At 60.8% G+C, this 16,462-nt stretch overlaps 1 protein-coding gene across 2 annotated transcripts; it reads left to right on the top strand.

The window, feature by feature from the left end:
- Positions 1-537: 537 nt before the first annotated feature.
- On the top strand, positions 538-16,292 carry GIT1 (GIT ArfGAP 1). Of its 2 annotated transcripts, XM_023653148.2 has the most exons (21): positions 538-836; positions 6,672-6,805; positions 7,288-7,400; positions 7,520-7,625; positions 8,182-8,399; positions 8,484-8,578; positions 8,916-8,958; positions 10,747-10,773; positions 10,962-11,010; positions 11,425-11,497; positions 12,067-12,164; positions 12,584-12,695; positions 12,828-12,961; positions 13,137-13,289; positions 13,418-13,648; positions 13,740-13,793; positions 13,961-14,047; positions 14,175-14,248; positions 14,357-14,539; positions 14,672-14,735; positions 14,895-16,292. In XM_023653148.2, the coding sequence occupies exons 1-21, from the start codon at positions 785-787 to the stop codon at positions 15,105-15,107; spliced, it is 2,313 nt and encodes a 770-aa protein (XP_023508916.1). In that variant the 5' UTR covers positions 538-784; the 3' UTR covers positions 15,108-16,292. The 2 variants fall into 2 exon arrangements, with proteins under 2 accessions (XP_023508916.1, XP_023508915.1); XM_023653147.2 differs by lacking the exon at positions 10,747-10,773 and having other exon boundaries at positions 621-836.
- Positions 16,293-16,462: the final 170 nt, after the last annotated feature.

Genomic DNA, 16,462 nt, shown 5'->3' with positions numbered 1-16,462 from the left:
TCTGGCACTTGGGCGTCCATATTGTTGGTGGTGTGCTTAATCAGCAAGGGTGTGACCACACACACCGGGACACTCAGATGTGGATAGAGAGGGGACGAGGACGCACATCTCACCCCAAGCAGAGATAGGCGGGCACCCCAAACCACAGCTCCTTGCCGAGGAGGGGGGCCTGGGCCTCCAGCTCCTTGTTCTCTTCCCTGATTCCGAGGGGTCACTGTCCCTGGGCCCTGAGCCCCCTGGGCCACTCTCCGTCTCGAAAGCGAAGGGGCCCTGAGGGTGACTCACATTACCTTCGGGCCAGGGAAGCGCTGGAGCCGAGGCCAGGGCCGCAGGCGAAGCTGCCCGCTCTGGCCGGCGGCGACCGCGGCCCCTTTAAGCGCCCCCGCCCGGCCGCCCGCGCGCGGCTTCCTTTCTCCGGGAGGCGCGGCCGGCAGGGCCCGGCGGCGGGCGGCGCGCGGGCTGCCCCTCCCCCGGTGGGCCGGGCCTGCGCCGCTTCCTGCAGGAGCGGCCGGGAGCCGCGCAGGGGGCGGGGAGAGCGAGCGGCGAGCGGCGGCGGGGCGGCGCGGGGTGGCGCGGGGCGGAGGGCGCCCGAGGGCGAGCGGGCGGGCGGGCACGGCGGGTTCCGGGCCAGCCCCGGGGCGGACGGTTGGCCGGGCGCGCGGAGCCTCGCCGGGGCCTTGCCGGAGCCGGGCCGGGCAGCAGGGGCTGCCGCCGCCCGGGCCCGCCGCCCGCGCCCGCGCCCCCCACGCTGGCCCAGAGGGCTGCGGCCGCGTCGCCGCTGAGGATGTCCCGGAAGGGGCCGCGAGCGGAGGTGTGTGCGGACTGCAGCGCCCCGGGTAAGCGGGCCGGGCCGGGGGCGGGACCGCGCACCGAGGCCGCCGCCGGGCGGGCGCCGGGGCCTGGCGGGAGCGCCGTGCGGGGCCGGAGGGCGGGGCGGGGCTGGGGGCTGCGGCCTCCGGCCTCGGGCTTCTGCCCCCGCCTGGGCCACTGCGGAGCCGCGTCCTTGGCGGGAGGGCCGGCCCGGGGGGCCCTTGTTCCCTCGCGTCCATGGACGAGCGAGGAAGGACATTCCCGGCGCCGCCTCCCACCCCTCAGTCTGAGGGAGGCGGGCAGCTAGTTGCCCCCCCTTCCATCTCCGTATCCAAACGGAAGCGCCAGCCTGGGGTGGCCGGAGGGCTGTGGCGGAGGCCGGCAGGGTTTAGGAGGTGGGGGCGAGTGTGGTTTTGTGTCATCTCAGTGCCACCCCCGCGTCTTGCACCTGCTGCTCGCATGGTCTGCGCTCCCGCCGGGGTGGCGGAGGGCAAGGGGTAGAGAGCTGGACAGATGGGCCAGGGGGGCCTGGATACTGTTTCCTCGGGAAAAGATGAGAGGGTGGCTACTCCTAGGACTCCCTACCCTTGGTTCCCAGGGCTGGGGCTCCTTGCAGGGCCTGGCCTTCAGGGCCATTATGAGCCTGGGCATCTTCCCCTGAGGCATCCCCAGGCCGCCTGGTGTCTGGGAGCAACTAGACTCGGCTTTTCCTGTGCCCCGGTAAGGCCTGCTTGGGAAGGTGGGCTTGGCATTGCCCCAGCCTGGGCACAGACCCCTCCAGGTCCCCTAGCCTAGTCTAGCCAGAAATGGATAGGGAGCAGTGCCGAGGGGTGCTTAGATTCCCCGGATCCAGCTGGCTTCCTGGCCTGCCTCCTGGCTGTGTTTACTGTAATAATTCCCTTCTCCTTCCCAGCAGAGTCAGGTCCCGGCTGATGTGAAACCCCCCTTACCTGCTGAGGAAGTGAGGGGCAGTGACCCGAGAGGCTGCTCCCTTCTAATGTGGGAGGACACTGCCAGTGATGGGGCTCAGCAGCTGGCCTGGGGAAGGAAGCCCTGGCCCCTGTCCATCCTCTCTTTAGAAAAGGAGCCATCTCCCTGGGAGACCTCTGGGCAGGCTCAGGGGGTCTGTGTACTCCAGGAGGACTGTGGGCACAATTAAGTGTGAGAGCGTGGGGTGCTGTTTTGTGGGCCCATAACTTCCAGCCACCCTTTGCACAGGCTCAGGACCCCAACAGGTTGAGACCCACAGACGCTCTGGTGGTTCTGATGGCTCCAAGCTAGAGTGTTTGGGAACTGTGGATGCATGGCAGAGGCTCGGTACTCTGTGGATGGTTATGACCCTGGGGCCTTCTCTCAGGGCATGTCATGGTCTAGAGGGCTCTGAAGAAGCTATCTAGGGGGTATGTGTTCTTACCCCTAATTAGCTGGAAGCTATGATCCTCTGACCCCAACCACAGGCAAGTCTGGGGATGGCACAGCTAAGAGGAGAGCTTGCCTTCTGTATGTCTGTTCCAGGCTGTTCTGCACCTCTGCTGGGTGGGCATAGCACTTGAGGGGAAAGAAGGGCTGGGAGTAGGGGCTTAGCAGACACCCTGTCGGGGGAGCCTGGATTTTAGTGTTACCTGTGTTTCCAGCTCACTCTCTGACCTATGGCCAGACTTCCCTGATTCTGGGCTTTAGTTTCCTCAACTGTGAGGCAAAAAGTTGGAGTAGAATGGTCTTTTTTTTTTTTGAGGAAGATTAGCCCTGAGCTAACTACTGCCAGTCCTCCTCTTTTTTGCTGAGGAAGCCTGGTCCTGAGCTAACATCCGTGCCCATCTTCCTCTACTTTATATGTGGGACACCTACCACAGCATGGTGTGCCAAGCGGTGCCATGTCCGCACCCAGGATCTGAACCGGCGAACCCCAGGCCGTTGAGAAACAGAACGTGCGCACTTAACCACTGCGCCACCAGGCCAGCCCCTGGAGTAGAATGGTTTTGAGGACCATCCCGTCTCCAAGTCTGTTGTCCTGATTCTGGGCCAGAGGGACATAGGGCAGCATCAGCAAGGCTGTTGTCCTTTCTTCATTGCATTTGGTTGTTTGGCTGAAGCCTCTGGATGCCTAGTGGGCTCAGGGAGGAGTGGTGTGTATCTGTGTTGGACTGCCCAGGTCCTGTCCCCAGTCCTAGTCCCACAGAGGCGTCCTGGATACTTCCTTTCCCCCTTATCCAGAATACAGGTCAGGAAGAGGCAGGTGGTGAGGATGGTGAGGTGGGCAGGGTGCTGACAAAGTCTTCCTCATCACCCCCCTACCCCCCACCGCCCCCAGCACCTGGCATAGTATCTGGCACTTAGCAGCTCCTCCCCAAGTGTATCGATGCTTGTCAGGACCCCAGCTGGCTACTTGGGCTAACCCCCCACCCCTACCCTATGATACATAGAGTAGCATTCTGAGTCTGGGAACTGTAGCAGCCCAGGTAAGAGGCTTGAGGCTAACAGCACCTCCTTAGCGGATGTCTCCCACCAGAGTCTTGGGCTTCTCTCACTGTGAGAGGAACCCTGTATTCCTAGCTCTAGGAGTGAGGTTGTGCCCTTTTTGTAGTTGGTTAATTTGGGGGGTCATGAAGGTGAAAGGTGAGATGCAGACTGACCCCAAAGGGTGCCATCCTCCCTCTGCTCCCAGGCCTAGGCACACAGGGGACAAGTGTGAGCATGTTGTGAGGCAGCTGGACATAGCATGGCTGCTGTGGCATGTCGTGTCACCTCTCACGCACCATCTGTGTCCCTGCCTGCCTTAGGAATCCCAAGAGAGGGGCAGGGGTCAGGGAACCCTGGAGAATGTGTGTTCCCCCTTCCTTCCCCTCCACTCCCCCTGCCGCACGGTCCCGGCCCAGCTCTCACACCATGGGCCTTCTTCTTCTGCTTGGGCAGCCCCAGGCACAGGAGTGAAGACCTCAAGATGCCCATCCTAAGGGCATCTTGGATGAGCAGGGCTGGCCACTGGCTGGGGACATGGGGGAACCTGCAGGCTCATTTGTCTCTTCATAATGTAGCCTGTGGTGTGGGGTGAATGGTGGGCTTCCTTCCTCTGCTGTTGAGGTATGACTTACGTACAGCAAAGTGCCTGCACCTGCCTGTTCACTTGATGAGTTTTCACATGTGTATCTATCTGCATAACCACCACTCTAATCAAGAGATAGAGCATTTCCATCACTTCGTGGGGCTTTCTCCTGCCCCCTCCCAGTCAGCGCCCCCAAAGGTAACTGCCGTTCTGACCTCTATCCCCATGGATTTCTCTTGTCTGCTTTCAGAATGGTGGGCTTCTCCCTCTTGTCCAGTGAGGCTCTGGTCCCTAGCTCGTTTATAGCACATTTACTGGCCCTAGAGGCTATTAGTGGCTTTGGGTGGTGACATGAATTCACCTTAGTAGAGGCCTCCATGGGGTTGGCACTAGTTAGCATTATCCCAGGACCCCTCCTGCCACTTGCCCACACTTGCCAGACCCTCATCCTGACTGAGGCAGAAGCCCAGGGGGAGTGTTGGCAGGATCCTGAGGAGGTTACCACATCCCACAACCCTTATGTGCCCTGTCCCTTCTGTTTGGTCTAGGGAGCCTCTTAGGGGCAAGGGTCCCTTAACCTTAAACTACAATAGCCATTTGACTTTCAGAAACCTTCCTGGCCCTTCTGCTTAGGAACTGGCCTAGGAGGCCTTGGGGGCACCTGCTTGGGGAGGCCTGAGTCCCCTTGGGCATAGGGAGCACAGAGTAGGGTTAGAATGGGCATCTTGTCTGCGTCATCCAGAACTGCATTGGCACCAATGTGCCCCAGACCAGGACAGTGTCCCCTACCCACCCTTCCTATTTCAGGTCACTGTGGAGGAGAGGGAGGACTCCTCCCCCGGGCTGGAGAGTGCTCAGCAGAGCCTGGACCACGGTCCCCGGATCCTGGTCTTTTGGGCACTGCCATGTTCAGGGGCTCACCGTGTCTGGTCTGGACCTGGATATCTGGCCAGCGTTCCCTGGCCTGGCTTCTCCGATAGGGCTACGGGCCTCGGGTGGAGGCCTCAGGGCAGCCCATTTATGATCCTGGCCTGGGCGGCTCCCCACTTACAGGAAACCCACCATTTCAACAAGAGGAATTTAGGCTGCGTCATTTCCAGCTTCCTGCCTGGACTGCCGGAGGTGGCTGGCGGGCAGACCCCTGACCCAGTAGTGTTTGAGAGTGGGGGGAGGGAGCTTTCCATGCCTGGGGTGCCTCACTGTTTGGGTAGAGCCAACACTAAAGTGTGCCCTAGGGCTCCCCCTTTTGGCACAATGGTGGGTCCCTCCCTTGTGGGCCCCTGGAATCAGCCCCCAAGGAAGGAAGGTGTATGGCGGCACCTTGTGCATCCTCTGTTGCCCTGTTTTGGGGGGAGGATCCCTAAAGAAGCCCAGACCCAAAGAGCTGAGCTGCTTCTTTCACTTCCCGTTTCCATGCCATGGAGGGGACACTCACTATGGGCAGAGCTCAGGCTGTGCCCTGACTCACAGTTCTGGGAACTCTGATGGAAGGGTCTCAGGGAAGGGTCTGAGAATTGCCCCCTGGTTGAAGAGGCTCTCATTACCCCAACCCTGCCCCTCCCCTCCCTACGGGGGTCCACTTACGGACTCCCTGAGCACGAAGGGGCAAGGCAGAGAGCCAGACCCCCGCCCCCCAGGACGGGGCTTCCTGAGACTGGGCGGGGGCCTGGGCAGAGCACAGTGTCCTGGGAGAGAGGCTCCCTGCCCCCACTCTCCAGCGGCACACAATGGCTGCTTTCTCCCCCGTGACCTTTCCGCAGCCTGAGCTGTATGCAGCTGTCTCCTCCCCCTCTCCCAAGGGGCCTGGGATGGGTGGCATCTCCCCTGCCCTTGAGAAGGACCCCAGAAGCTCCCACCCGATCCTGGCCCCTCTTCTTGTTTCCGAATTTCACTCCTTCTCACCGTCTGAAGAGTGGCTCCCAGGGCCCTTGCCCACTTGGGGCTGCCCCCTTTGGGGCAGGGGCACAGGGACAGCAGCAGGTGTGGATATGGGTTGGTCTCTGGTATCTAGGTGCCTGGGTCCACATCCCAGCAATCCCATTCATTAGCTGTGTGACCTTGAGCAAGCGCTGTAACCTCTCTGAGCCATGGTTTCCTCACTGGTAAAGGGAAGGGTAGTATTTCCTACCTTACCTGACAGTTGTGAGAGGCATCATACATACAGCACCCAGCTGGTACACAGTGGGTGCTCAATCAGTGTTAGTTCCTTTGCTCTCTCCATCCTCCTTGAGAGGGGCTCCAGCTCAGCCCATCAGTGATGGAGGCTCAGGCATGAAAAGGCCTATTGCCTGCCAGGATGAGGGCAGAGGCAGGAGCCGGTGGAAGGATGCAATAGATTAGGCATGTGGGCCAGTGGTTCCCACAGAAGCCTGGGTGCAGGAGAAATGTGGCACAAACCCAGACACAGGAGCAGTGGCTAGGGATGTCTGGCATGTGGCATCAGGGTTGGATCCCCTAGGGGACTCCTGCCTCCCTGGGGAAGGGCTGGGGCAGCAGTCTTGTTCCCTGGGGAAAGGCTGTGGGACTGGTAGTGGTGACTGCAGGACAGGAAGCCGTGCTGGCTGAGTAGACCCTGGGGACTACACCTCCTCAGAGGTGCAAAGATGTGTAGGAAAGGGCACGGCTCCCCCCTCCCACTGCCGCAGCTCAGCTTTCTGTTCAGGAGTCTGTGTGTGCCGATGGTTGCGCTCCGAGACCTTTGGGGAGCCGAGTGAGTGGATATGTGTGCAGGACTAAGCATAGGGTGGGCCCAGAGCAGGTGCTCAGGAGGTCTCACCCGTCGTCCGACTGTGGCTGACCCTTGCCCCCACCCCGGCAGACCCTGGCTGGGCCTCCATCAGCAGGGGTGTGCTGGTGTGTGACGAGTGCTGCAGTGTGCACCGGAGTCTGGGACGCCACATCTCCATTGTCAAGCACCTTCGCCACAGCGCCTGGCCTCCCACGCTGCTGCAGGTACTGGGCTGGGTCAGGTGGTTCTTGTTCCCCACAGAGTGTGCTGAACGCAGGCACCTTTCCCTCACCCCCAAACACACTGCTCTCTCGAGTCTGCAGCTTCTAGGGGGCAGCACTCAGCTGGGGCAGAGCGTAACCCTGACCCCCTCCACCCTCTGCTCGCCTGCACAGAGGCAGCTTCCAGGACTGGAGTCACACAGACCTGGGCTCTCACATGGCTCTGCCACTTACGCTTGGCCACGTAGCATTGAGCAAGTCGTTTAGCCTCTCTAAGCTTTGGCATGCCCACCATGCGGCCTGAAGTGCTCAACAGGACTCACATCCTTGGGTGGCCCAGCTGAATGGAGGTGCGACAGTGCCAGGCACACAGTAGGCCCCTTGGTCCTGTTTCCAGCCATGCCGGCTGTGGCCGGCACTCAGAGGTGTTTCTCCCAGTGCCCTGCGTACAGTGGGCCCTCTCACTTGGCATCTCTTCCCTGCAGATGGTGCACACGCTCGCCAGCAACGGGGCCAACTCCATCTGGGAGCATTCCCTGCTGGACCCCGCACAAGTGCAGAGCGGCCGGCGCAAAGCCAACCCCCAAGATAAAGTCCAGTGAGTCAGCTGAGGGGTGGTGGCGGGGGCTGTGTGGTCCAGGACATGGGCCCGGGAGGTGGCCAGGTGACCAGCCTCTCCTGCTTTGCTCCCCATTTCCTCCTGTGTGCCCCACACAGCCCCATCAAGTCAGAGTTCATCAGGGCCAAGTACCAGATGCTGGCGTTTGTGCACAAGCTTCCCTGCCGGGATGACGACGGGGTCACTGCCAAAGACCTCAGCAAGGTTTGAGGGGGCCCCACGACACACGGGTGGGCCTCTCCTCTTCTCACCCATGATGCCCTGAAGGCCTCTTCTTTGTCACCACTGAGCCCTAGGCCCCAAAGGCAGCCAGGTCAGGCAAGAACAGTGGACACGGTGGAGGGACAAGGTTGCATGGTCAGGCTGCGTGTGGTCAAGGCCCCTCAAGTCCTAAGTGGACACACAAAGCTAAAATGCCCCAGCTGCTGCCCTAAAGCCAGGGAAACTTGGGGCAGTTTCTTAGCCTTTCAGAGCCTCAGTTTCCTCATTGGTAAAATGGGAAGGAAATAACGGCATCCACCTCATGGGTAGTATCTGTTCCAAGCAGAGCACACAGCACGTGGTCTGTGGTGACCGATGGCAGCTTTTACTAACTGGCATTAACTCCTAGTGGGAAGCCCTCAGTCCTCCCTGACAAGCCAGTTTCAGTTGGGTCCCTCGGAGCTGGTAGGACTCCCAGGAGCTGTCTGGACTAGGTGCAGCTTGAGGGGAAGAAGGCCTCACGCACGCACACATTTGTTGCACACTCTGCTCCTTGCAGCAATTGCACTCAAGCGTGCGGACGGGCAACTTGGAGACATGTCTGCGCCTGCTGTCCCTGGGCGCCCAGGCCAACTTCTTCCACCCAGAGAAGGGCACCACCCCTCTGCACGTGGCTGCCAAGGCGGGGCAGACGCTGCAGGCTGAGCTTCTTGTAGTGTATGGGGCTGACCCTGGCTCCCCTGACGTTAATGGCCGCACGCCCATTGACTATGCCAGGTGAGGGTCGGCTGCAGGGTGAGCTTGGGCGGGTGGGGGCAGTGGGCTCCTGCTGCAGGGCTGAGCCAAGCCCCCTCCCCACAGGCAGGCGGGGCACCATGAGCTGGCGGAAAGGCTAGTCGAGTGCCAGTATGAGCTCACTGACCGGTTGGCCTTCTATCTCTGTGGACGCAAGCCGGGTGAGCAGAGTGTGGGGCTGGCCTGGCTGGGCCAGGCAGGTGGGACCCAGACACACCCCAGCAGCAGGTGCCATGGTGACAAAGCCGGCTGGGGAACAGCGTTGCTAGGCAACTGGCTCCTGTGAAATTGCTGCAGGCTCTGGGCTGCAGCACGTTAGGGTAGGGAGTGGGGGTGGGCATAACTTCCAGCCAGCTCCCAGGGCTCTTGGGGGTGGCCTGCCCTCCTCCCTTTCCCCTGACACTTCTGGGTGCCAAGCCCTGCTCATGGCAGTGAGGTGGGCTCCCAGCTGCTAAGGCCACCCCACACCAGTGACTTGGCATTTTTATTTTGGTTCAGATCACAAGAATGGGCATTACATCATCCCACAGATGGCTGACAGGTGAGTCCCCACCTGATGCCCCTTCCCAGAGGCTCTTGTATGCCATGTGGATGCCGGACCCCCAGAGCCCCTACCCCTCCCACTCCCCAGGCTTTAGGGGCCTGGGACCCCCATCCCCATCCTCAGGGCTGAAGGCACAAGCATTTCACAGTCCAGTCCTCACTGCCTAATTCTGGGCCCCAAGGCAGGTAAGAAATGTCAACTCAGCACACGGCCAGCACAGCCTTAGCCCCAAGGCTGTCAAGTACATAGGACTTGAGTACAAGGAAAACCCCCAGGAGTGGTGGGTCGCTGGGTTCTGCTCCCAGTGGCACTAACCCCACTGTAAAATCTTGAGACAAGCCTCTGCTCTCCAGTGAAAAGGTGCTGGGCTCCAGGGGTTTGACCAACTGTGGGACTACTGGCCAGGCCTCTGTGGTGCGCTCAGAAATTGGGCAGAGGCTGGGGGTCAGGGACCAGCACAGTGGAGGTGTTTCTGCCTCTGCTCTGAGAGGCCCCAGGCACCCAGGCTGTGGGGGACTCTCACCTGGCTCACAAGATGGATGCTAGTGCCACCTGGTGGCCGCCTGTAGTGGCCAATTCTTCATGCCAAGCGGTGCCTGCTGGCCTGGATCTGGAGAGAGGAGCCTCCCTCCCTCTGCAGAGGCCGGTATAGGCAGATGGGGATGGTCAGGCCTGGGCACCTTGGATCCCTGAAGCCAGACCTCCTCTTTTCTGACACCCCAAGACTCCCCTCTCCTTCTCTCATCTGATTGTGCCTGGCATGTGTGCCTGTGTGCGCGTGGGGGGGGTGTGTGTGTTGTAAACACATACGGGCGTGTATGCAATGAATTGTTAACCGAGTGCCTTCCCAGTGCCAGCTGCTGTGCTTGGCACTGGCAGAGAGGTAACTCAGGTGCGATCCCTGCTCTGAAGGAGCTCACAGTCCAGGAGACGGGGCAGGCTGGTTAGACAGTTGTAGTCCCGTGTGGGGGGTGCAGCAAGAGAGGAAAAGGCGCAGGCGTCAGAAATGCCGTGCCAGGAACTGCAGGCAGGTCGTGTGGCTGGAGCGTAGTGTCAGAGGCAGGGAGTCCCAGGAGCAAGACTGGAATAGAGATGGGGCAAGAGAGTGGCCGGACCTGTGAGCCCCGACAAGAGTCGTGACCATCCTGAGGGCAGAGAGGTTCCGAGCATGGGTGTGTGGAGTCAGCTCTGCCGCTTACTGCCTGTGTGACTTCAGGCAGGCTCCTTAACCTCTCTGAGCCCTGGTTACTTCACCTAGGAATGAAGATGACAGTACCTATCTTTCTTGGCTGTTGAGAGGATTAATAAGACAATGCATGCAAAACACTTAGCCTATTTTTTAAAGTGAGCTTTTTGTTGAAGTATGCCATACATACCTGTTACTAGTGAAATGTTTTGAAGGCCAGTGGTAGTACAGCCAAATGTGTCAAAAAGATCACCCTGGCTGCTGGGAGGAAAAAAGATTGTAGGGGCAAGACTGGAAGTAAGAAGATGGATTAAGAAACTGTTGCAGAAGCTCAGGCAAGAGGAAAGGACGGCAGAACCTGGGGAAGGCTTGGCCGGAGCTGGAGGGAGAGGGATGTGACTCCTGGGAGCTGACGTTGGTGCTGGGCCAGCCGGTTACTGAGAGAGGCCGGGGGGATGAGCTCAGTTTTGTATACCCTGGGTCTGGCGTGCACATGGAGATGGGTCTGAGCTTGACGTGGGAAGGCGTGTGCTACCCTGCTGCTGGGTAATTGCTGCCTCTGTCCTGTTCTTCCCTCTGCTGCCTTCCTCTGGACTTAGATCTCGACAAAAGTGCATGTCTCAGAGGTATATGGGGCCTGCGGGGAGCAGGCTCTGGAGGTTGGGTGGGGTGGGGAGGCACTCGGCGTGCGGCATCTGGGGTGTCGTCTCCCTGGGATCCCCGCATGTTTGGGAGTCACTGGCAGGGGTCTGGCCACCTCTCAAGTCTGGCCTCTCCCCTCCTTCCCATTCCCATCTCCTTCCTTCGTCCACAGCCTGGACCTGTCCGAGTTGGCCAAAGCTGCCAAGAAGAAGCTGCAGGCGGTGAGTCTGCTCAGACAGGCCCCTAAGACGGAGCTGCCTCCCGTCCCTGACCCCCTGCCCCTGCGATTGCTCCCCCATCCTCTGACCAGGTGCCCTTTTCCAAGTCTTTGACTTGCCCTTTACTCTAGCCTCCCCAGCCTCCTCTCCTCCACCTCCTGACCCCTTATCTTGGACCCTGGCTCTGCCCTCCAAAGGCTCGTGGGGCCCTAACTCTACCTCTGACCTGGAGGGAACTAACCAGTCTGGTCTGGTCTCCCTCTGTCCTCTCCTACCTTGGAGCTTGGCAGACCGACCCCTACCCCAGTTTCTAGTTCTGAGCTGTTTCCCATGCTTTATGACACCTGGTGAGCTGGCCTTGTCAGCAGTGAGGGCCAGTTGACCTGACAGAGCCTGGGTCTCCCTCTCTGCCTCCAGCTCAGCAACCGGCTTTTTGAGGAACTTGCCATGGACGTGTATGACGAGGTGGACCGAAGAGAAAATGATGCTGGTGAGCCAGAGGGCATCAGGGCTGGCCGGATGGGACAAGAGCACCTACCAGGACCTGGCGTGGCTCTTGGGTCCTTTCTCTGGGACTAAAAAGGGGTGCCTGGGGTTGGGCTGCTCAGCAGGGCTGCAAATAAGCCCCTGCTAGCCGTGAGCCCACCTGGACAGCTTCCCCAGCTGGGCAGCATGTGCTGAGCTGGGGCAGCCAGCCTGCTCCTCCCCCCCCCCCCCCGACTGGGACTCCTCTGCTCTGGCTGCCTCCCACTTTGGCTCTCTCCCCAGTCCCGCTCCGCCCCTCTACATCACTCCTTCCTGGCCACAGCCAGATTCCATCCCAAACTCTGGGTCGGGGCTGGCGGGAGGGAGTTGCCTTGTTCTGTTCTGTTCGTCAGTCCTCAGCCAGCCTCACCCAGCCTTGCCCTGACCCAGCCTTGCTTTGTGTGTCTGAAGACCACCCCTGTTTTGAACACCAGCGCTTGTGGGGAGGTGCTGGAAGGCTGTGCTGCCCTTCCCCACCCCTGTTCCATGGGCCTGGCCACCGTGGATGATCTGTTCCCTGCCCCTCCCCCACAGTGTGGCTGGCTACCCAAAACCACAGCACCCTGGTGACGGAACGCAGTGCTGTGCCCTTCCTGCCTGTTAACCCCGAATACTCAGCCACACGGAATCAGGTGAGGGGGCTGGATGGGGGGCCTGGGGTGGTCTCCTCCCCTCCTGGGGTCGCAGCACTGTGGGCCTGCCCTTCCTCACAGGCTGTTGTCTAGGCCGGGAACTGGGCCCGCTCTTCTCCACTTCTGGCTCAGGCCTCCCTCAGGGCCTGGCTGGCACTGGGATTTGGGAATGGGGAAGAGGCTGTTCTTTTGAGCACTTGGTGAGCAGCCTCCGGGGGGTGTTCCAGCCTCTTCCCGAGAGCTCCCCTAGGCGCCTTGAATCTCTGTCGTCTCCCATCTCTGTCCTGGCCAGGTGAACAGGCTGGCATATTTCAGCTGTGGTTAAATCAGAGAGCAGGGGGCTGGCTTACCACTTTGTCCTACCCCCATGTGTCCGTTGGCCTGGTCCTCATGCCGGCCTGGTCCTTTCTGCCTTGCAGGGGCGACAGAAGTTGGCTCGCTTTAATGCCCGAGAATTTGCCACCTTGATCATTGACATTCTCAGTGAGGCCAAGCGGAGACAACAGGGCAAGAGCCTGAGCAGCCCCACAGGTGGGAAGGGTGCGGATGGGGTGCAGGCAGTGGGCACTGTCCCAGGATGTTCTCTTTCATGGCTCCCTCTCGGGGGTGGCATGATAGACGGGTTATGTGGCTGAGTCCTGAGTGACAGGCCTGTGCCCTCAGACAACCTCGAGCTGTCTGCACGGAGCCAGAGTGACCTCGACGACCAGCACGACTACGACAGCGTGGCCTCGGACGAGGACACAGACCAGGAGCCCCTGCGTAGTGCCGGCGCCACTCGGAACAACCGTGCCCGGGTCTGAGCACTGCCCCTCCCCAAACCCTCCCCTGGCCTCCACCAAGGCCCAGTTCTATCCTGTTGTAGCCTGGGGCCTTGGGGACAAGCGGGCTGGTCACGGCCTCGAGAGCAGCCCTCTGAGGGCATTCATCCTCTGCCCCTGATGGCTGATAGGTGTGTGTGTTGCTCTGCAGAGCATGGACTCCTCAGACCTGTCCGATGGGGCCGTGACGCTGCAGGAATACCTGGAGCTGAAGAAGGCCCTGGCCACCTCCGAGGCAAAGGTGCAGCAGCTCATGAAGGTCAACAGCAGCTTGAGTGACGAACTCCGGAGGCTGCAGAGGGAGGTGAGGGCTGCACCCTCGGTGCCAGTGAGGGGGCTCCAAGAGCCCTGCTGGAGGCGAATCACACCCTCCCAGAGGCGGGGGTGCCCCCTAGATCCTCCAGGGTTTCTCACACCACTCTGGACTTTCAGATCCACAAGCTGCAGGCAGAGAACTTGCAGATCCGGCAGCCGTCAGGGCCAGTGCCCACACCCCCACTCCCCAGTGAACGGGCAGAACACACGTCCATGGGGCCTGGCGGGAGTGCCCACCGCAGGGACCGCCAGGCCTTCTCCATGTATGAACCAGGTTCTGCCCTGAAGCCCTTTGGGGGCCCACCTGGGGATGAGCTCACCACCCGACTACAGCCTTTCCACAGCACTGTGAGTTGTCTGCGGGTCTCAAGGGGGTGGGGAAACAGAGGGTTGGGGCCGCCACAGGGCCCTCCATGACGCCCCCTTTGCTAACCTCCAGGAGCTGGAGGATGACGCCATCTACTCAGTGCACGTCCCTGCTGGCCTTTACCGGGTAAGCAGGGGCTGGAGGAGGGGGTTCTGTTTCTGCAAATAGGTTTGGAGCCCCAGTACGTGCTAGGCTTTGTGCTGGATGCTGGGCACAGGGATGACAGCATACATGGTCCCCCCTCACTGCGGGGGACCACTGCAGAGACTGACTCCAGCCCTTCTGGGTTTCAGATCCGGAAGGGGGTGTCAGCCTCAGCTGTGCCCTTCACACCCTCGTCCCCACTGCTGCCGTGCCCCCAGGAAGGAGGCCGCCACACGGTAACGTTCCCATTCCCCTTGCCCAGGGCTCAGGGTGAATGAGACGTGTGGATGGGAGGTGAAGGGGGCTGTGAGGGTCCGTGAATGTGCACCTCACCTACCGCCCCCCCTTCCCTGTTCCCTCCAGAGCAAGCTTTCCCGCCATGGCAGTGGTGCTGACAGCGACTATGAGAACACGCAGAGTGGGGACCCGCTGCTTGGGTGAGGCACCCCACAGGGAGGGGGCTGAGCGGGCCCTGGAGGCCCTGTGAGGGCTCAGGCAAGCAGCCTCATGGCCAGAATGTGTCTCTTTCCAACCCTGGGCCTCAGACTGGAAGGGAAGAGGTTTCTAGAGCTGGGCAAGGAGGACGACTTCCACCCAGAGTTGGAAAGCCTGGATGGAGACCTCGACCCTGGGCTTCCCAGCACGGAGGATGTCATCCTGAAGACGGAGCAGGTCACCAAGAACATTCAGGAATTGTTGCGAGCTGCCCAGGAATTCAAGCATGACAGGTATGGAGGCGAGGCGCAGGCTCATAGAGGCCTCTGGTGTCGCAGAGGTCAAGAGAGGGGCCATGTTCCACCGTCCCTGGGAACCTTCCTTGAAAGCCCCCCACTAATTTATGCCCTCCCCTCCCCCAACAGCTTTGTGCCCTGCTCAGAGAAGATCCATTTGGCTGTGACCGAGATGGCCTCTCTCTTCCCAAAGGTACACAGGCCAGAGAGAGGAGCAGGACTGGGAGGGCCTCAGGGTGGGGCAGGTGTAGAGAATCCGACTGCTACCTGGCTGGAGACATGCACACACTGGGCCATGACCATGGCTCATGGTTTGAAGTCCAAGGCCCAGCTCCCTCCTCCTTCCCTCCAGAGGCCGGCCCTGGAGCCTGTGCGCAGCTCCCTGCGGCTGCTCAACGCCAGCGCCTACAGGCTGCAGAGCGAGTGCCGGAAGACGGTGCCCCCGGAGCCTGGCGCCCCCGTGGACTTCCAGCTGTTGACTCAACAGGTGATCCAGTGCGCCTACGACATCGCCAAGGCTGCCAAGCAGCTGGTCACCATCACCACCCGAGAGAAAAAGCAGTGACCACTCTCCCTGCACCCTCACCTGCACCCTGGGACCTCACTGGCCATGGGAGCTGGGCCACTCCAGACACTAATCCCCACCCCAACAGAGCCGCCGGCCCAAGTGCCCTTAGTGCTGCCGCTCTCTCCTGGCAGCCAGGCGCCCTGGTGCCCGCCCCCTTCCAGCCCCCAAGGATGGGGAGGTGGGGTGGCAGGAGCTTCTGTCCCCCACATTCCATGCACCTCCCCCTGTACATAGCATCCCCTCCCCTTCTAGCGTGCAGGGGCCTGTACGGTATCACTCCCAGCCCCTTGCCCTCCAGGGCACCCTAAGCAAACGGTCGGGTGGGGACACTCCAGGTGGGGCGGTTCTCCCTACATGCACCCCACCCCCATGAGCCAGTTCAGCCCTGTTGGGGGCTGAGCGGGGGCATCCCCCTCCTTTGTACATAATCTCTGTGGATGTCCCCGCCCTGTAGCCACCAGCCCCCCTGCTGCTCTCCTTTAATGCCAAACGGCCCCTGCCTAGGGCACAGGCTTCAACCTGTGTTCCCGGGGTCCCCAGCAGCAAACACTGGAAAATCTTTTTTTCTCTCCTCTCTTCCACCCCTTAACTTTAACGTTGTGGTAACTGAGTGTCCCTGCGTGTGAATGTGCGGGGCGGCAGTGCCGTTCCCGAGGCCTGGCCCGTCGGGAGTTTTGTGAGGGAGGAGGGGACCAGAATAGCAGGACCAGCGTTGGGGGTCAGCCCCCCCAATCCTGGGGCCAGGGACAACGGGGTAATCAGCTGGGGTCCTGCCCGCTGCCTCCCCTCATCACTCCCCCTACTCATACCCCTTCTCTATGAACTTAAAAACCACTTCCCTCCATCTCTCCTCCCCCTCCCTTGTGGAGGGGAAATGTGCTGGCTGGGGCAGAGAACTGAGCACCTGAGCCTGGGGCTGGCTCCCTGGGGTCCCCAACTCAGCTGAGAGCCCCCTCCCCAAAACCTCTGAGAGGCCAGGCACCTGCGCCTGCAGTCTCTGGGTACCTGGAACCTGGGCTGCAGCCTGGGAAGGCTGGAGAGGCAGATGGCAGCGCCTCCCAGCTCTCCTCCCCATCCTGCCTCTGTCCCAGGGGGCCAGGTTCTACCTGTGTGGTGGTGGGTGGGCTGACTGTCAAGACATGTGTCATGTACATTTGTATCAAAAATAAATAAGTGACCATGTGCTGTTTCTGATGCTTGGAGGATTCGGGGGAGGGGGAGCGTTGGGTAGACGGCAGACACGAAAGGGAGAAAAACAAACCTGGCAAGAGTATGAAGCAAGTGCAGACTACAACTGCTCCAGACTGGGTCCTGGCGGGAAGGGGAGCCCTTGTGTTGTCTGTTAGAAAAGG

This window comes from Equus caballus, chromosome 11 (assembly GCF_041296265.1).
Source record: "Equus caballus isolate H_3958 breed thoroughbred chromosome 11, TB-T2T, whole genome shotgun sequence".
Lineage (NCBI taxonomy): Eukaryota > Metazoa > Chordata > Mammalia > Perissodactyla > Equidae > Equus > Equus caballus.
Note: the sequence above shows the minus strand (reverse complement) of the source record. Positions and strands in the feature narration are given on the sequence as shown.

What these genes read in the sequence shown, in the direction of transcription:
- GIT1 (XM_023653148.2), top strand. Translation starts at nt 785, where the DNA reads ATGTCCCGGAAGGGGCCGCGAGCGGAGGTGTGTGCGGACTGCAGCGCC. An exon ending in ACTCAGCCACACGGAATCAG is followed by an intron (nt 12,165 to 12,583) that starts GTGAGGGGGCTG and finishes TCTGCCTTGCAG; the next exon opens with GGGCGACAGAAGTTGGCTCG. An exon ending in TCCCTGCTGGCCTTTACCGG is followed by an intron (nt 13,794 to 13,960) that starts GTAAGCAGGGGC and finishes TCTGGGTTTCAG; the next exon opens with ATCCGGAAGGGGGTGTCAGC.